Raw genomic sequence first — 20,454 nt, 5'->3', positions numbered from 1 at the left:
TTCGGCGGCACTTCACCTGCGGAAGCGTAGAGCTGCACTGTACCTATTTACATAGAAAACGTACAACTACCGTGCGGGGAGAAGAAAGTGAAGCAGCACTGGAGAAACTTCTGCAGGAGGACGGCTCGGCGTGAATGAACACCCTGACTCGACCAATCAGAACGCAGGAGATTTCAACCAATCCCTGCTCGGCGGTGCTCCGGGGGGGCGGGCCGTCACGCCCCGGGTTGGTGGTGGCTCGCAGCTGCTCCCCCGCAGCCCCACGGTAACTCTGGTCGGCCCGGGGGCGGGATCGCGGAGGGGAGGCCGGCAAAGTAGATCGGGCCAAACGGCGGAGGGCACCGGACGCTAGGCATGGCAGTTTGGGAACCACGGGAACTTGACCGATACGGCCCTGGCAAAACCCACGTTTGCCGCGCTCTCTGCGGGCCCCCCGCCCCTCTCCGAGCGCGTGAGCCCCGGGACGCCTTCCTTCGGGAGAGCAGGTGGAGCCGACTGGGACTGACTCGGGAGCGAGCAGGTGTGAGGAGGCTGTCAGGCTTCTCTCCCCCATCCTGCCTGGGCAGGAGGCGGCGCTTCCTTTCCTCTTGAGAAGGCAGGAGGGCAGGCCCGAGCCAGACTTGCAGTCCACTGTAAGAACTCACTCTCTGGTCAGGAGGTGGGACCGCGGATCTTGTGTGGATGTAATGCGTGCGGGGGCAGGAAGCGAGATGGAAAGACTTCTCTGAAGCAGGATGCACCGTCCCCAGCTGGGCACATGTCATGACCACTTTTCCAGGTCTCCCAGCCCGGTGGTTCTTCCCTGGGTCTAACCTGAGCCCTGTCTGCCACATCTCCGGCCAGCCATCAGTTAGCGGCTTTTCCGAAGTTGCGTCTTCCATCTAACTGTCTCATTCTTGCATGAGGCTCTGGTTCCTATGCTGGATGCCAGTCCTCAGAATCTGAGAGTCTGAGGTGGGGAAGCCATGCAGGAAAGCACTCGGCTCCTTTGTAGGTCTTAGGGAGAATGCAGTTAGTGTCTCTGAGCAAAGTGATGTTGCTGTTCCTGGCATAGGAAAATAGGAGGACCAGGTGGAGGGGGGGGGGGGGGTCCATTCTTACTGTCATTCTACAGCTGAGGAAAGGGAGGCCAGAGAGGTTATGTATCTTGCTCAAGATCACACAGCTCCAGGTGGCACAGCCTGGATTTACACCCAGGCCTGTCAGATTCCAACTGCTTTTGATTGCAACCCTGTATTTCAGGGACGGTCTGCCAGGTCTCACCCTCCACTGGATCCTCTGGCGGCCACACTTACCTGTTGCTGTTGTTTCTGGTCTCGGCACTTGGTTCTTTGCTGTGTTTCAGGCTTCCCGGACACTGGGACTCATCGATACAGGGCAAAGTCAGTAAAACCACAGGCTGTCACAGCCCCACTAATTTGGAACCAGAGATTTAGGGGATGTGGAACCCACAGTCGGACTTAGAAACCAGAGGGTGCTGGCCTACCTCCACTTTATTTGGGTATCTGCCAACTTCTCCTGTCACACTGAGGAGGAATGAGCCAACCACCTAAAGTTACAGGGGAGGTTTCAGAGGGAGCCACATTTACATTGGTTTTGCAAGACCTCTAGGGGTTCACAATGGAGGAAATGGGAAAGTTGCTTGTGGGGAGGCCGTTCTAGGCCTAGGGAACAGCATATAGAAAGGCTCCGCCCCCTTTGACTCTCCTTCCCCACCTCCAGCCTTGCCCCATTCTCCCTCAGCGATCCTTGATGGCCACAGAGCTCCTGGTGTTGACAAAGTGGCAGAACTTCTCTTGTGTTGGACAGGCCACCGTGAGTCAGGGCCTGCTCTCCTGGGATGACGCTGTGGCATTCCGGGAAGGATGCCCACCTCTTCAGCTAGAAGTGGCTCATGGACCCCCACCGTAGGGGGATTCCATATTAATCACTTGAATCTTGCCTGTTTCTTCAGCTACTGATTTCATCCTTTTTATGGCTGAAGACACATCTTTTCTGCCCCTTGACTGAAGCTGAAATGATCACAGCTGGCTTGGACTAGCAGCCTGTCTCTGAGGCCTCGGAGTCATCATGTCCAACCCAGGGCAGATGAGTGGAGAGGGGAGGGGACCGGGGTGAGGGTTACACCACAGGAAGCACAAGGACATTTTCTTCAAAATCTCTCTCCCCGCCCTGGGCCTCTTCCTAACCTCCAAGTCTCCCATTTCCCTCCTCCCTCTCCCCTTCCCCCCCACTAAGCAAAGTTGATGTCTCTCTGGCTCTTTTCCCCGCTAACAAAGTGAGGATTCCTTGGCTCCTGAGCAAGGGCCTTGGGGATCCAGGCTCCAAGTCAGATCTCTGAGTGGATTAAGCGGACTCTGTAAAGACTGTGCCTTTGGTGGCCCCTGACTGCCCCTAAGATTGACAGAGATTTAAATTTGCATCCCAGTCTCTGAGGCTGGCTCCTCTCTCCATGAGCAGCCTCTAGAATTGGTACATCTGCTCCCAGTCTTGGACCTGGCACTGACTTTCAGACAGAGCTGATGGGCATGATGGGCAGCACGTCCCTTCCATTCCCCCTTGGTCTCCTTGTCCTCTCCATTTGCTTCTGCACCGCACCCCCCCCCCCCCCCCCCCCCGTGCCAAAGGAATAGTTCACTGGCAGAACACAATGTTGTCCTCAAATGTCCCTCTTTAGCCTGGTAGTTCTTGCTCCAGGCCCTTTCTAGATGTGTTTAGGGAAAAGTGACATACAGGTAACAAGGCCGATGCAGCCAAATGCATATGAACCTCACTTCTGAGAAAAACCCATAAAGAATATAAATTTACAAAATACTCCAGAGAATTCCTCCTGCATGGTTGGCAGGTACACACTCAGAAAGGATTCATTCCCATAAGAAGAGTGATTTTAAATTCTTATTTTACGTCCTCTTCAAAGAGATATTTAGGATTGGGAAGGAGATGGGATGGCAATTTAAGATAATCAAGGATGAAGAAAATCTCTGAAATTATGATACAAGTCAGGGGTGATACAGACCCTTAAGTGTGAAAATCCCTTCTCTTCCCATGACATGGCAGTTTTTGTAAAGTGAAGTATACTTGACCCTCATGGTCCAGGGCCAAGATCTGGGTCAAGTGCCTGTTTTGGGAAGGGAAAATCTAACGAGCCAACCCCTGATGGGTTGCCTCAAGGAGAGGGCTAGATTACAGAAAAATCCAACAAAGCAAAGCCCTTGACCCTCTCTCCATTCCTTCCTTGGGAACCACATGGGTCTGATTGCCCCAAAGTGGGCAACCAAGAGAAGCTGGTGTCCAGATCAATGCACAGTCAGCCAGTCAGTCAGTACTGAGCCCTGAACCATTACACTGACCTGCCGCCCACCCCCTGCCATTTTTACAAGACCAGGGGGAGATTATCCAGTTATCTGTCAAGGTCAGACCAGCTGTGGGGGAGATTTATAGGCCCAAATGGGGACAAATGGCATTTGTTCAGGCTACGAGACTCCTTAAGGAGGAAATGCAAAGACTGCAGGACTGAGGGCCAGATTTATTAGAGCAGGGAGGGGAAAGTGATTACATCCCATGAGCACACTGGACTTTTAGTCCAGTGATCCTCGAGGACACTTCAGGGAAAACCTTCACTATCCCCTCTCCATCCCGCACCCAGGTCTCTTCGGAGAGGACTAAACTGCAGAGTCCCTCAAGAAGAGCAGAGAGACCTGTACACCCAGGACTGTAAAGATTAACTAGCAACTCAGTGAAATAACACTTCCTGTTTCCGGACAAAAACACCAGGAACACTTTTCCTCCAGCGGTTTTCACGGAGTCCATAGAGACTAAAGCAATCGTCAGAAAAAGTTTGAAAAGCCTCAATTCTATATAAAACAGGTGTAGGTACCCAAAACTTTTTCATTAAATGAAGTGTCAGGTTCATCTTGATTTGCTATCTGGTGATACTGTCACTGGAGTACTTGTCATGTCTCTTAACAGCCTCCTTCGAGGTGGCAACCACATGTGAACCACCTTTACTGTCCTTTAGTGCCGGATGGTGTCTGGCACATTGTTGGCACCTAACGGACATCTGATGGATCTGGTTGAACACAAACAGGCCTAAGACCCTTTACAAGTAAAGACATTGGCTTCGAGAGCATGAGAAATGTTCTAAATCCATTTTCTCTTTTGGGTGGAACAGGGGCCTAAGCCTGGGCCACCGCCCCAAGGCCTGGCTGCCTAGACTTTCCTCAGGCGGACTGGCAGTACTTGTGGGGTCAGTCTGGTGCATTTCCACCCTCCCTTCTCTGCAGGAGCTCGGTACCAACCAGTTGGACATCAGTCCCTCCCCGTTCCTCCAGCCCCGTGCTGATGCATACTACCTGGAGAAGCAAGTGCTTTCAACATTGCTGTACCATCACGGTGAACCGGTGAAGCTTCTGAGATATTAAGCAATCCATAACATTTGTGACCGGTTAACTTTAATTTGTCAAAATAAATCTGCAGTATTTTGCATGTTAGTAATACAGTGCTGGTATTGACAGGAAAAATCATCATCTGCTTACATAGAAACCTTCGTTTAGGAGCACACCTTAGGAGGGAAATGGGTATACAATAAAAGGCAAATGCAGGCCAAGCAGCGAGCCCTAGAGCATAACAGGCTGATGTCAGATTTGAGGATTATCTAATACAACTGTTTAGCTGCCAATCTGATAAAGGGAAGCTCTCAACCAGGTTACAACCAGAAGGGAAAAATAAACTCTGCTTTTCTCGTAGCGCGGTGGCCGTCGTGCCTTCAACACTTGGTTGAATCAGTTCATCAGCATCAAAACTCAATTCCAGTTCCAAGACACAGGAGAATCTTACCACACAACCTATCGCCACCCCCCCTTCAGTGGCCCGCCGCCACACCCTTCCTGCCAACTCTCTCCCTCCCAAAAGAAGACACGACGTGGCTTTATTATTGCAGACAAGCTTCTTAAGTGAATAAAGAATGCATACAAAATAGCATTTTAACTGAACTCATACAATGAAGTCTCACTCCTGTTTATTATACAATGAATTGATAAAACAATCATTTCTAGTATATATCTTTTTTTTTTTTTTTTTTTTTTTTTTTTTTTAAGAACTAATACTTTCAGGGTTCTGACGACCACACTCTAGCCTGGGGGTAGGGTCCACACCTGCCCCCACTGAGGACTGCTCCTTGGGCCACTGTGGAGAAAGCCTGGGCTGTCTGAATCACGGTGGACGGTGATTGCCAGCCCAGCCAAAGAGATGACAGGTCCCAGCAGGCAGAGCCAGAACCCAGTCCTGGGGCTGCATGCCAGGAAATTGGGCTTCCTCCAAATGTGGCCACTACCTGCCCAATCCAGGCCTCAGCAGGGCCACGTATGGGCCTTCCCTACACAAGTCCTTCCAGTAGTCCACACATAATGCTCTACAGATTAAAAACAAACCATCTTTGTACTGTGGATAGAACAGTTGTAACAAAGTCATAGCTACATATTTTTCTCTACATTTTGTTTATTGAGACAAACTAATTAAAAGGCACAAACATAGGGCATGTTTACATGGACATTATAACAAACATATACATTAAAAGTGTAGGAATGTGTTGCCTTCCTGCTAAACAGAAAGTTCCTAAGCTTTTATATATACAAAAGTTGTACAATTTAATGTCCTAAAGTACAAAAGATCATTTATAAAATTATTTTACACTAAGTACTATTTTATTTTTTACTACGTAGTTCAACCCCCTCGAACTGTTTTGTATAATGACACACAGATACCTGTCCCTGATGTAGGAAGTCTGCCTCAGATGTAAGGTGTTTGATGCTTGAACTGACACAGTGGGGTATAAACGGAAGTCATCCAGTTTGATAGTCAGTCCTGCAAACATTCTGCAAGATTAATACAACTAAATTCCACTTCTCTTAACTGCAAGATTAAAAAAGAAAAAAAAAAACAAAACCCGAAACATATTGCAACTTAAAAAAATCACAGCGTCTTGGTTTTAGTAACTTTTTTTTTTTTTTTTAAACACAATGCTTTAAAAACATGTGTGGCATGATGGTGTAAAGAGTATCTGTTTCCCTAACTTTTGGTTTCTACTTTATGTACAGAGATAAAACATCCTGCTAAGAAATAAAAAGCACATGTCTTAACGTGCACAATCATTGCTGGGTTTCTACAGGGAGTACAGATAGCTGTCTCCCTGAAAACACCACAAAGCTGATACAAGTGTTTTTTCAAAGAAAAAAAAAGTGATGTCCATATTTACAAAGTTGAACAAATCTGAACAATACTTGATTAAGAAACGGAAGGAGAAATTAAAAAAAAAAAAAAGATACACTCTGCTGTTCTGAAGGGGCATACTACCTAGTTAGTGGTTAGAATAAAAACTGTATACAATTTAATATAAGACATAAACTCTAGTGAGCAACTAACACATCTTTCCCTGTTGTAACATCAACAGGCTCTGATTGGGAGAGAGAGGGGCATATCACATCCCAGTGCCTCCAGCATCTTCCAATTTAAAGCAATATATTTTAACTGTTCCAAAGTATTCCTTGGCTCCTGAAAGGAGTCCCACTGGCCTCTGTTTGTTAGGAGTCTGCCTGTCCACACACTTGACTTCTCCGCTGTCAGTTGAGGCCTTTTCTTACCAAAACACAATTTGTATATTTTGGTTGTTGTTGTTGTTGTTTTTTTAATTTTTTTTTTTTTTTTTAAAAAGTCAACTACAATGCTATATTCCATCAGGATTAATATGCTGAGCAATATTTACATCTCCAAATATCAGGTCACAATCCCTATTATATGTTGAAGTTAGAATGATAAATTATCATATGCTTTGCATATCAGAGCTGGTATCACCTTTCCCATAGGGAATGCTGCCTGAAATTAACATATTCCCAAAGGTAAAATGCATATTCTCTGAAATGCATTTTATTATGACAATGCATGTATTTACTCATAAAAACAATAAACACAGACAATTCTACACTAGCTCTCTGTCTGTGGATTTAGGACTTCAGGTTAAAATCAGCCATCCACCCATCCACTTTATATGGGGAGAAGAGTTTTGCTAGTGTTTAGAATAAAATGATTTCTTGGGATTAGAAACAATAATGCTGTTTTTTTATTTTGAAATGGGTTTTGCTTTTTTATGATTGGTTTTTAATTCTGGCGTTTTATCTTGCCAACTACTATCCTGTTTAAGCAATGCTGTCAGCTAAAAGGAATTTCTGATTAGACTAAAGTGGTCCAGTGATAAGTTACATACACACCCTACTTTGAATAATCCCAGCCAAATTGGAGAAAAATGCTACTACACTATTATTAACTAATGTAATAAAATCTCCCGATTTCATGGTTTACTTTTTGCTTTAATAAACTAAAAGTAAGTTGCTGGTAAATATTTACTTTAACCCATATTTTGATTTTATAATACTGTTTACCAAGGTGGTGATGTAGGCAAAGCTTGGGGTAAGAAAGGCATGCTCTCTACAGGCCTCATTGCTATATTGAGAGGGGCAGCTAACGTCATAGGTGTGGGCAGGTTCATTGGAGATGTGATCGTGACAGGGTGTGCTATATTCACTGGAGCAGTGACAGGGGTGGGAAGGTTGACTGGGGTAGTGAGTGTTAAAGGAGAGGTCATGGATAACGGACTGGTTATAGTTACTGGGTGCCCTATGTTCATTGGGCTGGTTATGTTAACTGCACTTGAAACATTTACTGGACTTCTCATGCTCATTGCAGCTGCCACTGTGACTGGGTTTGACATCGTCCCAGACGACACAGAGGACGTTATATTGAATGGAGTAGTGAGAGTCACAGGTGTCGTAGCAGCCGTGGAGGTTTGGCACAGGTTAGCAGCTTCTAAAATAAGAAGACAAAATGGCCTTTAGACTCCCAAAGCAATGAACAAAATGCACAGTTTCTGAATCAACTTTTTTTAATTAAAAGGACAAACATTTCATGAATGAAAACACAGTTTTCTACCAAGTGGTCATCAGGAAGGGAGGCTCTCTGAACATAGAACTGGGGGGGCGGGGTGCATGAATCTCTTTTCTGATGCTGTACCTCCCACAAGGACTTGGGCAACCTGTTCAGCCTGGTGCTTTTGGTTTCAAGTTTAGATTTATGTACCTACCTCACAGTGATGCTGGGAAGATCAGTTAATTTCTGCAAGGCACTCTGGGGGGCAGAGATAGCAAGCAGGGCTTAGTATTCTCACTACAGCTTCATGCAGGCAGAGCCAACCATCGGCAGGCCAGGAGAAAGAGCCTGTTTTACACAGCGCTGGGCCAATGGTCACACAAGAACAGGTAATCAGAAAAATCTTCTGGTAAGGCACACTGTAACTAGCGGAGAGAGTTGTGCGTCCTCATTGCTATGAACTCTAAAGATTCAGAGGTGAAGCTACATTCTGTTAAGGTTTTAAAAAATCTGTAAGTAGGACTGGTAAAAAGGCTATTTTAATATCATGTTTATTTCAGTCTTAGAAAAATTGTTTAGTTAAATAATCCTGTTTCCGGTTAGGTTTCCTAACTATGTTAAGACAAAATATCTCTGAATGGGTTTATATTCTCCTTCCCAAACTCCCATTTCTTGTGTTTCTGATGCTGACACAATTTTATGCCTAGTGTCATTTAATTGCCTATACACACACACACACACACACACACACACACACACACACACACACACATATAAAATCAACCATATCAAGGAGGAATAATTAATCAAGGAGCCCTTGCAGTGATTTGGGGGACCCTGGTCCTTGTTATCCAGCAATGCCTGGTCATTTCTTAAAATCTGCCTCAGAGGTGACCCCCCCACCCCACCCCTCAACAAAATTCAGCACCACCTGCTGGTGTGTCAGAAAACAGCAGTAAGAAGACAGGTGGGTGGGCTAGCTGTGTGTAACCTGGCTGTCAAAATGGAGAAATACATTTGAGACTAAAGATGGAGGTCTGCATACTCCCACACGGAACCTGGGGTCAACATGCAGCCCTTCCTTGATCAATATGATGGAACTCCATACTCTCTGTCAGGAATTCCCAAACCTGGCTGATGATCAAAATCATTTATCTAGGGAGCTTGAAGGAAAAAAAGAAAAAAAAAGGCCTCCCAGGAAATTCAATAGTGAGATTTACATGAATCTTGGAAATCTGGGTTGTTGTTGTTTTTTTTTTTTAATGTTTATTTGAGGGAGGGCGCACACACACACAAGTGTGTGTGCAGGGGAGGGGCAGAGAGAGATGGAGAGAGAGTATCCCAAGCAGGCTCTGCAATGTCGGCACAGAGCCCGACACGGGGCTCAGTTCCACTAACCTCAAGATCATGACCTGAGCCGAAATCAAGAGTCCAGACGCTTAACCCACTGAGCCACCCAGGCGACCCGGATATCTGTATTTTTAAAAAGTTCCCAAGATGGTGATCTGATTGTCACTCAGGTTTGGGAACTTAACATTATCTTATTTAAAAAAGAGACACGTTGATTCAAGTTTAGATTTTCAGGGCAGGAGTCTCCTCTGCCCCCAAATGTGACATTTTACTAACATGAATATAGAAGTTTCTAACATCAGTGGTGGTTTCCAGAGATATTCATGCTACAAATGGGACTACAATAGCATTTTGTTTCATGGAGGTCAGAAGATGAGCTAAACAATCAAGTCTTATTGTGCAAGCAAACTGAAATACAACACCAAATGGAAGAGTGCAGAAAGAAAGAGAAAACCAACTCACTTTTGAGGTGATGGTAGCACTGCTAAGGATATTCTTGTTTATACCAAAGAGGGAGCTTTCACCCTCACATGCGCCACCTTCCCAACCCTGCACATTTTCCTTTCAGTCTGACATCATCTTTTTCCAGGACTTCAACAATTTTACTCTCAACTCCTTTAAGTAAAACATCCTCCGTAACATGCTTTCTTTCACTCACTGGGCAATTGTCATGGCACGTATACATTCCCCCCACCCCCCCAACCCCTTCTCCTAACCATATAGCATTTTATTAGAACAATGACAAATTTTCATTTTCAAGAGAGGAGCAAGTGGCAGCTGAGGAAGGGTGGAAAGCCTATCTGGCTGCGATGCCAGTACATGTATGAGAAAGGAGGCTATTCCTTTTATCTTTATCCAAGTACAGGGTGTTTAGAAGGGATCTGTGCAAGGCAACAGCCGTACTACATGAAAGTGAAAGAGGGAAAAAAAACCACACAGCAAAGGATTACAAGAAGCCTACATCCAGGGGATTCCTTATGAATTTAAAATAAAACAGGAATAAGACATGGTAGGGGTCAGGAAGGAAAGAAGGAATTTCGGGAATCTCTCCCGTGGCTGATGGTACATAGACAAAAAGATTGATTTGAAATGGCTGCACAACAGTCTAGAAGCCAAAAGCTATAGGTATGAAGTTAAAAAGCTATGTTGAAAAGTGATGCTCTGATTCTTTAGAAGATACATGAAAGGAAAGGGAACCATTCTCAATTTTAGTAACAACTAAAGTTCCCGACAACTTGGTACATATATGTTAAGCTAATGCCAGCCCCAGTGACAGACTGAATGAGATTAAGGATAAGACCAAGAGAAAAGATTATCAGCACTATAAAGTCGGAAACACGTAATGAATAATACAACACAGAAAGAACACTACAAAGCAGAAAATAGCAAAGCTTTAAGAAAATAAACTACAGAACGAAAACACTTCTTTAGCCACACTTTGAGCACTGACTGCCTCATCTTACCTTTCTTTCTTGCTTTGACAGCTTCTTCCCACAGTCTCAGTGTCTCCACCTGCTTCCCTGGCCAGCTCGTCACATGTTGCTGCTGCTGCTGCTGTTGCTGCTGCTGCTGCTGCTTCTGGTTGCTGGTCTCTTCACTCATGCATGCTACTCCAAAGATAAACCAGAAACGCTACATTTACCTTGAAAAAGTGCAGCCATTTTTTTCAAAACCCCAAACTTGGATACTTAGACTCCTCATGCTTCTCTGACCTTTATCATTGGACTTGATAGTTTTTACTACAGAGCATCTTCTTTTGCTGCTTCTGTCTATATTGGTCAAAATAGATAAATTAAGAAAAGAATCTAGAAAACTAGGGAAAATCAATATAAAAGGAAAAAAGAATTCTTTGCTATATTGAAAAGCAAGTGTCTTTTGGAAGGGAACTTCGTTAACATTAGAATGGACAAATTCACACTCACCAAAATATCTAATATAGTTAGGTGGTTACTTGACCACAACAATATACACTAGAAGTAAGTTTTTGTAAAGTTAACAAAGTGTGACATGCTAGATAATAAACCCAATGTACTTACAAAGAAGGAAAATGGATGAGATTAAAACACAATAAACGTTCTTTCCCACTCACTTTTGGCCACCTATTCTGAGAACTTAATGTTTCTGCCGCACAAAGTACATATATAATAGGATACGGAATGAGAAATATACTTCCTCCTGGTGGTTAGGGCAATCTCAAAGAAAAAGCCTGGGCAGATGCAAGTATCAGGTTTTATCCACAAGTCCCTGAAAGAGTCCATTTTCAATTCTGAATTTAAGGTGGGCAAAGCACTTAACACCTTCAAATGGATAGAATATCCTATCTCTACAGATCTGGGTCTGAAAAGCAAACTTAATAACACTCCTTTCATCTTTAAGGTTATTAAGGGCATGTTATTAACTCAATCAGTAGTTAGGAGACATTGATGCTTGAGAATCTTCCTAACACTGAATAAAAACAATCAAAATTGCCCAGCATAAGATGCAACTTCCTAGTGTGGCTTCTGCTGCCGCAATTCTAAAACACTAGAGCCTTTTAGTCAAACTCTATAGAAGAAGGGACGCATTGAAAAACAGCTACGGGAAAATTATGCTTTTCTAACTTGGGTGTCGTTAGTAGACAAGCACAGGACTGAAAGCAAAATTAGCGGAGGGCTTGTCAATGCTGTCTGTATACACACAGGTGAGGTCTGTTTCTAACATCAGTATCTACTCTCCATTGATGTGTGTTTACACGCTTTGGTGATGGGAGGAAACATGTAAGATGAACGTGAATGTACTGACAGCACAGTGAAAATACCTTCAATACATTATCAAAACACTCAGATTTCACCAATCTCAAATGCGACAGAAATATAATTTGAAGTGTCACCTACTTTTACTGATGCCTTGTTTACATGTATTACAGTTGATACTTTGGCTCTGCCCGTGTGTCTTTAAGTGGCTGGTGATGTACGCTGCACTCAGAAGCTTCCCACAGATGTTACACGATACCTTGCCTTCGTGGCGCACCATGTGTGTCCGCAGTCTGTCTTTGGTGGCAAAGGCAGCAGTGCATGTCTGCATGAGGGAGGAAAACTTTTTTTAAATATAGACTATCCTGTTCTACTCATTTTAAAGTACGTTATATTCTAGGCATTACCCTATCCATGTCCGCAAGCAGACTGAGTTGAATCTGAACTGCATGTGTTACCTAGAATCGCCATCATGACAAAACACTCGATGAATTTTAGACCCTTACGTTTTGAGGGAAGAAAAAATATCAACACAGAGTAAGTACTGAAAAGATGTGAGCCGTAGAGTCAGTTAAACCTGGATTTAAATCCAGCTCCTTGATTCACGACAAGGTAACACTGAGCAAATTAGTTAACCTATCTGAATGTGTTTCTTCATCTGTAAAATGAAGGTAAATAATACCTACCTCACAAATTTATTGGTGGGATTAAGAGACTGGCCCGAGGCCTCGCACATAGCAGGCACTCATTCAAATGACACTAGCTTCCTTCCTCGAATTGGATTTTTCTTACAGTTCAAATCATTTACTTAATAAAGTCAGTCATTAACACATTTAACTGAAAGGAGCACAAAAAGACTTCCAACAACAAACTAAAATTACTGAGGTCTAAAAAAGTCATCTGATTTAGCAAGATTCCTAACCTTTTCATTATCACAACTTATGTGAAATAAAATCAACAGATTTTCAAACAACTAGAAAATACCCCAATTTGGCAGACAAACATCCAGTAAGTGATAACATTTGGGAGAAAATTCCTAGTTTTCTTCTATTACAGTTAAAACAACCTCAATCATCAACCCAGCAAATAATTTAAAGCATTTCATTCATTTATTTCATTCATTTCAAACACATAATGACCTTTGCCAGACTATAAATTTTTTTCTTATAACAATAAATACTGTTGCCTAAGGAAAGGGAAATGTAGCTTAACAAAAACAACACATTTACATTTTTAAATGCTCTTGCCTCACAGAAATAGAAGCTGTCATTTATCTCGTATAAAACCAGAATTCAAATGGACCACATTTACTCAAGTCAGTGATTTTAAGACTATTCAAGAACGGTGAGATTTGATTGGCTCAGACCTTTTGGATAATGTGCATTAAGTGCTACACTAAGGATAAGTCATTTTAACTCTTACTTGGCATTTGAAGGGTCTTTCTGTTGAATGGACATGTTTTACGTGACAGCTTAAGTGGTCAGGCCTGTGAAAGAGAGAGTTTCAACAGAAGATGTAATGGAACACACATTGAGAAATGCTACTCACTGTGATGTTTACATGCTTGGCAGCTTTGGGTGGGGGGCATTTTAAAGAAAGCTAGCCGAATTACCAACTCCCCCTCCCCCCAGCGCAAGCCTCCTTACCTCTCTTACCACAAACAAAAGTCTTAGTTCTTTACCTGTTAATTTTTCTCTCCTAGTCAACATCAAATCATGTTAGGTCTTGGTTCTTTAAATTATAAAATACCCAAAGTTTTAGTCCTAACACTTGCCAAAGACAGCTACTACTCTATTAATTTTAAAAGCCTTGAAAATGAAAATTAGTGAAATGTTAGTAACCACAGATAAACGGAAAAACGTCCTCCTACGACTTTTACTATGAGTATCCAAGGTCATCCCAACTGCCAGGAAATAAGTTTCTTTGATTTGCACAGTGAACCTCGTATCTAGTCACCCGACTGAATTGGAAACTAGTGGTTTTGCAGTGACCAGAATTACTGATGTGCCAAATGAAGACCCCAGTCCACCAAGGCACTTCTCAGCTGAAATATTAAGCTAATCACTGTGTCATCACTTGCCAACCACACCACACTGAAATGAGACCTGGAGGTGTAATACTTTATCTATCACCAATCTCCTCTAATAACACAGGCCTGCCCACAGCTATTCTCACATAAACCTTCTAGATCGCAAAGAGACAAAACTGAAGTTCACTGATACCATAATGAAAGCAAAGCAAAGCAAAATGCAGTACCTCGAGAAGCCTTTCCCACAAACACTGCAAGTATAGGGTTTGGTGATGCCTCCTTCGTGAGACCTCACATGGTAAGTCATCCGGTCCTTCCTCTTGAAGCGCTGATTACAAACAGGACACTCGAAGGGCTTTTCGTCCGAATGGGAGAGCTTGTGCCGGTTGAGGTGGTACACGTCTCGGAAGGCCTTCCCACACATCTCGCAGGCATGGTTCTTCTTGACAGGCTTACTGGGTTTCTTGACAGACTGGGTCACGGGCATAGCTGTGGTGCTGGCACTGCTGCTGGGGTTGGTGCCCGAGGAAGATGTAGTGACTGTTGATAAGATGCCAGCAATGGTTGAGACCAACGAAGTTCTGCTGCTGTCCCCAGCGATGGTGGAGATGAGGGGAACCACCGTAGTGGGAGTTTTCTTTGACCGGGACACCAACTTGATCCCTGTGTGGCAGGACTCGTGGCGCCTCAGGTGATAGCTGTCCCTGAAAGCTTTACTGCAGTAAGTGCACACAAATGAAGTTTTGGGTTTTTCTTTTTTAATCCCAATGGCATCCTTTAATGTTTCTGGTGCTGCTTGAGGTTTCTGAGTTATTGGTATTGGAAGCAATGGTTTCTGATCAGGGGGTTCCACAGCAGAGCTCAGGAGGGGCAGCAAGCTGTTCTGTGCTGCCTGCTGTTGGTGATGGGAGGCTTCATGGGCCTAAAACCAAACATTTACACTTCAGAAACTCAGCCTCTCACAATGGCCTTCAAAATTCAACATGTCCCACAGACAACAGAGACCAGAAGAAACAATCAAAGAGCCTGTAAGCTACTCCCTGCAGCAGTGATCCAGCAACCACCTAGAGACCCTTAGAGCTTCCAGTACAAAGCATTAAAATCACTGTGCAGACACAAAACTTTTATGACCAAGTTGCTGACAGTGATCTTGCTTTCAAACAGCTGACTACACACCACCCTGGTTCATAAGGGACATACCAGCGGATGGAATCAGTTTGCGTTAGTCTGTCAGTGCTGAAACCAAATTTAAATAACTTGTCCAAAAAAAAAAAAAAAAAAAAGTCACACTCCAGACTAAGTATCTGCGAGTTCCTTACTGCAGTAACACACACACTACACATTCATATACATACACATGTATACACATAATCATCTATTTGTCTATTTTACCTAGGAAAAGAAAGGCACTGTCTCTCCCTTTCCATCAGAAAACTTAGGGCTGGAGGAAGGAGGCTGTTGCTAAGAGATAACAGGAATCTAGCTCTCTGAATACAAACACGGTTTGGTAAGTTTCCTTTTAAAGTTTTTACTTTACTTTATTACTAAAAGATTGACTGAAATTAAACCTGCTATTAATCAGCCTGGAAGGCATGTGTGAAGGTAGCCCACAGCAAAACACCTGTCAGTTGTTTCCCAGTTCATTTACTCTTACGCTGGAAATCTGCATCCTTTAACAACACTAGTTGTTCAAACCTGAAACTCTCAGAGACGGACTAGCAAGAGAACACAAACCGTAAATAATTAAAATTCCTTTCATTTCCATCTTCTTCCAGCACTTGGATGTTTCGTTAAAGTATTAGACATTTGCTGTTATAATGTGCTTCTCCACTCCAGAACTGGACGCTGTCTAGAAATTTTCTTTAGCTGCACTGAAACCAAAATTTTGTCGTGGATCATGTTCTTGGTATTTATGAGTAGTTACTCTCTTGGTTTTGCTTCTTTTAAAATTCTCCATACTGATAAACAATTAGGAAATGATGGGGAAAATTCCTGAAATAGTTCTTCCTGATACGTTGTACTTTTTACCACCATTATTTTTGCAACTTTTGATAGTGGGCTCAAGCCCCTATGCTTGAGTTTTGTAATCCTAAAAGGATACATGCATTCGAAGGCAAGAGTTCCAAATATTTTAAGCACACAACATCCTAGGAGGGCCCATCCCATCATCTTAGACACCCTAGCCACTTATTTACCCTTCTCACTCTATAATCACAGATCCTACAGTTAACTTGATTAAGAAGAAAATAACAAGGAGACAGACACACATGCTCAGAGCTTCTCCCCTGATGGATAAGAGTGTCTATCTCACATAGCTGTAATATTTACGTGACGGCAGCACAGCAGCTAAGCCTGGAACCAGTCTCCCCAAATCATTAGGAAGTGTGGTATCCACAGCTACCAGTTTCAATTTAATAATTTTGGTTGAATCACCCTTTCAGTCCTGGAAATACAGAAATTGTGTGCTTACTCATGAGTATCTTTCTGGACTCAGGGATCATACTGAATTACAGTCCACTTTTAATTTAATTTATGGAGCTACTGTAAATGTCAGTGTCTGCCCAGGAGACATTAGTAGAAACTTTACAGAATTTGGATGCAAATCTTACCCCCTTTCCAACCTGTATACCCAAGTTTCCATAGAGTATACAAACAGTTAATAGCTGAAGATAGCTCACGATATACAATTTCAAAGGCTAACAGATCAGATAATAGGGAATGCAAATCTTCTGGCCAAAGTTCAGACTTATAGTGTTTAGAGGCATTTTTCAATTCTGAACAACCATTAGTTCGATGGAGTACTAAAAGCACTTACTGCCATTTTACCAATTCAGAGGTCTGTGGCAACATAAAGTATTTTTACAGCATTGCTGAAGCTCACTCTCACACGAGGGTCACACCAGGTCCCTGCTTCTTGGGTGAAATGCTGTAGAATGCCTCGACCACTATGGGAATCACTCTCTGAGGATTCCTAGGATCCCCACACTTCTACGTGAAGCCTTCTAAGAGGGGAACTGGATTTCCCCAACTTGTTCACTGAGGGAGAGACAGAGTAAAATAACCACCATGGCCTGCCTTCAGTTAAGTGATTAAAGAAAAAAAAAAATTCTGGGTAGACTTTTATTTGACTAGTATCATCAAACCAAAGCTTTCATTTTATCTCCCATCTCTTTCAACTTGAAGGCTTTTTTAACCCTGCCCAAGCCTTCCTTTTTCTGGGGTTGGCAAAAAACAAAACAGAAATGTTATTTCATCACCCAGGGTGGTAGGATATAGCACCATGAAATCTCCAGTGCCAGAGGGCAAAAGATTTTGTACTGAAACAAATTAGCATCAGTGAGTCATATCTTGAATGTCCTGTTAGGAGAATCATCCATCAAACATCTTAACAGCTATGGCTTTCACTTTCCACCAGGTTATCTGGAAAGCAAGCAGGTATTAAACTGTTTTAAAATACAAATTCCACAGTATGCTCTAGGAAACAAACGAGAGAGTTTAACTCTCCCATTTCCCCAGGGAAAATTACTTAAAACTGAAACTGAATAAGTCTATTCATACCTTTCTATAGAAAAGACTGAAATATTCTCTGAACCCATTCCACTGTCTTTGGCTCTAAATTATTTTTCCAACAATTTTCACCGCACACATTGCCAAACCCAGGATCAAATATTAGCTTTCACACTTCTCCATCAGGTGGAGAAAAAGATTTTAATTGCTGAAAAAAAATTCAATAATATAAAGTCTAATTAACAAGTTGATCAATAAATGATTGGCATTTGTCTTATCCAGGAAAAGAATAAAAGTATTCCAAAAAAATGTTCAACTAGCTTTCCAAAATTTAGTTATAGGTTTTTCCTTTACATAAAGAACTCTCCTTTTTTTTCAATCACCATTAAGTTTACATACAGCAGATTTAATATGGTAAATCTAAAGCATTCTTCAAATGAAAATCACTTAGGTGGCCCATTAATCCCATGTTTTAAAAAGACCATTTGAAAGCGTTTTCTAGAGAGGGCATTTGCCACCTTTACACCAATCTGGATGCCAGGTAGTTATACATCATATCTTCCCCAATGCATTTTTTAGGTAGACTTAAAGCATGATAAAACAATACTAGATCAGAATGAGAAAAGAAGTTTGACAAATTTTGTGTATCTTCAATTTTAAGAAGCCCGAATATATTTCAATAACTACTTAAAAATCAAATTTACTCACATTTGAAAGAAAATATGTTTGAAAACAATATACCAGCTCTACACAATAGGTAATGTCTGAATTATCCAATTCCCTATATTATCTCCACTGGGATGGGTCCAGTGGCTGGGAGGATTTTTTGAGAATTCTGCATCCATTCCTGGTTAGTTTCAAAGGTCTCCAGCGCCCAAGCAAGGCGTTTGGGATTTCACAGTTATTCAAAGAAGGAAAATAACCCAGAGAGGCGGGAAGAACGCATTTAAAGTGACAAGCTTCTTAACCTCCTCCGGTTCCGAAGTTTTCCCGTGAGCTCATCACTACTGCCCACTAAGCGATTCGTTTGCAAATAGAAATGAGGCAGGGAAAAAATAAGTTCCAGCCTAGGTCTTCCCAACAGGGGTCCCCCACCTAAAACAGGCGGGCAAGAGGAGTGCCAACGTATCGGCTACAGTCACTTTTAAGTTTCTTGCAGAAAGTGTAGACCAACACCCCAACGAATGACTCATCTGGGGGCTTTGTAAGCGGACTTTGTTTGCTGTCTCCACTTTCCGTCTCCCCCACTTGGTAGGAGGAAACGTTCGAGGTGGGACGAGAGGGAAAATTGCTCCGGGAGAAGGTCGGGCCTCCTGGAGTCCCGGCCCCCACCGCTCCCCCCGCCCCGGCCCGGCTGGGGGATTCCCCGGGCTGAATGGGACGGCGGGAGAGCTGGACAGAGGGAGAGGGTGTCAGCTGCCAAGGTTCGGCAAAGGCTTGCGAGAGAAAAAATGTAATCCAGTGAAAAAGTTTGGGGAGGGGAGACTCACTAAGAACACCCCCCAACAGGGTAAACACGGGGGGGGGGCGGGAAGGGGGAGTGGCGGGGAACCCAGGGATACCCGCTATTCGCGGGGATGGGGGGGTCAGAAAGTCAACACATACACAAAAAGAGAGGGAGATTAAACGGCAGGAGAGCGAAAGATGGATGAAGTGTGTGTGTGTGGGGGGGTGTCTCAGAGTAGGACCTGGGGACCCCCCCTCACCCCACGGTGCGGGCCCGGGCCGAGCGCGCGGTGGCCAAGCGGCCCGCGCTATCCAGCGGCCCGGCGCCCTCCTTTCTCTGGGCCGCGGGTGGTGACAGCGACCGGCCTCCTCCCTTCCCCTTCAGGGCGGGAGGGAAGGGTGTGTGCGTGTGCGTGAGTGTGTTAGGGGGGGCCCGGGGTTCACCCCGAGGCCTGCTCTCTCCCCCGCACCCCGTGAGGCCGCCTCCTTTCACCTCAGCAGCCCCGCTCCGCCGGGGCGGGCGGGCGGAAAAACAAAGGGGGATTAAGGCCGGGCCGGAGAGCGGAGCCGGGAGGGAGGGGAGGAGGAGCGCCCGCCCGCCCGCCAGCCCGGGGCCCGGCCCCCCTGTCCCCCCCGTGCCCCCCCCGGGGGGGGCCCCCAGTACCTGGAACAGGAACGCGGTCCAGTTGGCCTCCATGGCTGCGGCGGCCGACCCCCCTCCTCCCCACTCCCCCCGCTCGGGGAGCCTCCTCAGCCGGAGGAGGCGACAACAAAGCGGCGGCGGCGGCGGCGGCGGCAGCGGCAGCGGCGGCTCCTCAACATGGCAGCGCCGAGCGCGGCCACTTCCGGTAACCTCCGGGACGCACCACCGCCGCGGCGAGCGCGGGCGGGGGGGGAGCCCCGACCCGGCCGCCGCCGCCCCCAGCCGCCCGGACCCCTTCTGGGCGTCCCCGCCGCAGACTCGCCGCCTCGGAGCTCAGCCAGCGCCCGCCGGCGGTGGGGTCAGGGCCTCCGCGGGGGGGCTGGGGTGGGGCCGGGGGCGGGGATGGGGCGCGGCGTCCCCCCCCGCGGGGGTGTGTGGTGCTGCGGTCCGCGGCTCAGGCAGCCGGAGCAGGGGGAGCGCAGGAGAGAAGATGGAGGACGCCAGGGTCTGGCGCGGACTCGCTGGGCACTGCGGCGCCGTCTCCCGGGACTCCAACGCGGTGCCCAGCAGCGTCGCGTCCCTGTCAGACCCTCGGCGGCAGGCGCAGGCCACGGCGGTCACCTGGCTCTTCAGTCCCGTATGCGCCGCGCTACCGTGCCTCCAAATTGGGGGAAGCCCCCAGGACTTGGAGTGTCTCTCCCGTCTGGTATTTCATCCCCAGCCAGCTAACCCCTCCGCACTCCTGCTTGCGATGTGCATCTACCTCGGAGCGGCCCTCCAGCTCTAGCAAGGAATCCCACTGGGGTGCAGCCTCAGATCCTCCCAGCTGA

The 20,454-nt window shown here is 45.2% G+C and overlaps 1 protein-coding gene across 3 annotated transcripts; it reads right to left on the bottom strand.

Annotated features, from left to right (window-relative positions):
* Positions 1 to 4,429: 4,429 nt before the first annotated feature.
* Positions 4,430 to 20,354, bottom strand: VEZF1 (vascular endothelial zinc finger 1). 3 transcript variants are annotated; one of them, XM_086686871.1, is made up of 6 exons: positions 20,283 to 20,354; positions 14,256 to 14,950; positions 13,422 to 13,485; positions 12,141 to 12,342; positions 10,731 to 10,874; positions 4,430 to 7,857 (listed from the first exon to the last, which is right to left on the bottom strand). In XM_086686871.1, exons 1-6 carry the CDS (start codon positions 20,337 to 20,339, stop codon positions 7,430 to 7,432), a joined length of 1,590 nt encoding a protein of 529 aa, XP_086542997.1. In that variant the 5' UTR covers positions 20,340 to 20,354; the 3' UTR covers positions 4,430 to 7,429. The 3 variants fall into 3 exon arrangements, with proteins under 3 accessions (XP_086542997.1, XP_086542995.1, XP_086542996.1); XM_086686869.1 differs by lacking the exon at positions 20,283 to 20,354 and adding an exon at positions 19,646 to 19,887 and having other exon boundaries at positions 12,141 to 12,324; XM_086686870.1 differs by lacking the exon at positions 20,283 to 20,354 and adding an exon at positions 19,646 to 19,870.
* Positions 20,355 to 20,454: the final 100 nt, after the last annotated feature.

Source organism: Puma concolor, chromosome E1 (genome assembly GCF_028749965.1).
Source record: "Puma concolor isolate L17-30 chromosome E1, mPumCon1.1.hap2, whole genome shotgun sequence".
NCBI classification, from domain to species: Eukaryota; Metazoa; Chordata; class Mammalia; order Carnivora; family Felidae; genus Puma; species Puma concolor.
Note: the sequence above shows the minus strand (reverse complement) of the source record. Positions and strands in the feature narration are given on the sequence as shown.

What these genes read in the sequence shown, in the direction of transcription:
- VEZF1 (XM_086686871.1), bottom strand. Translation starts at nt 20,339, where the DNA reads ATGAAATACCAGACGGGAGAGACACTCCAAGTCCTGGGGGCTTCCCCC. An exon ending in TAAACAAGGCATCAGTAAAA is followed by an intron (nt 10,875 to 12,140) that starts GTAGGTGACACT and finishes TCTTTGGAGTAG; the next exon opens with CATGCATGAGTGAAGAGACC. An exon ending in TGTCAAAGCAAGAAAGAAAG is followed by an intron (nt 7,858 to 10,730) that starts GTAAGATGAGGC and finishes TTCTTATTTTAG; the next exon opens with AAGCTGCTAACCTGTGCCAA.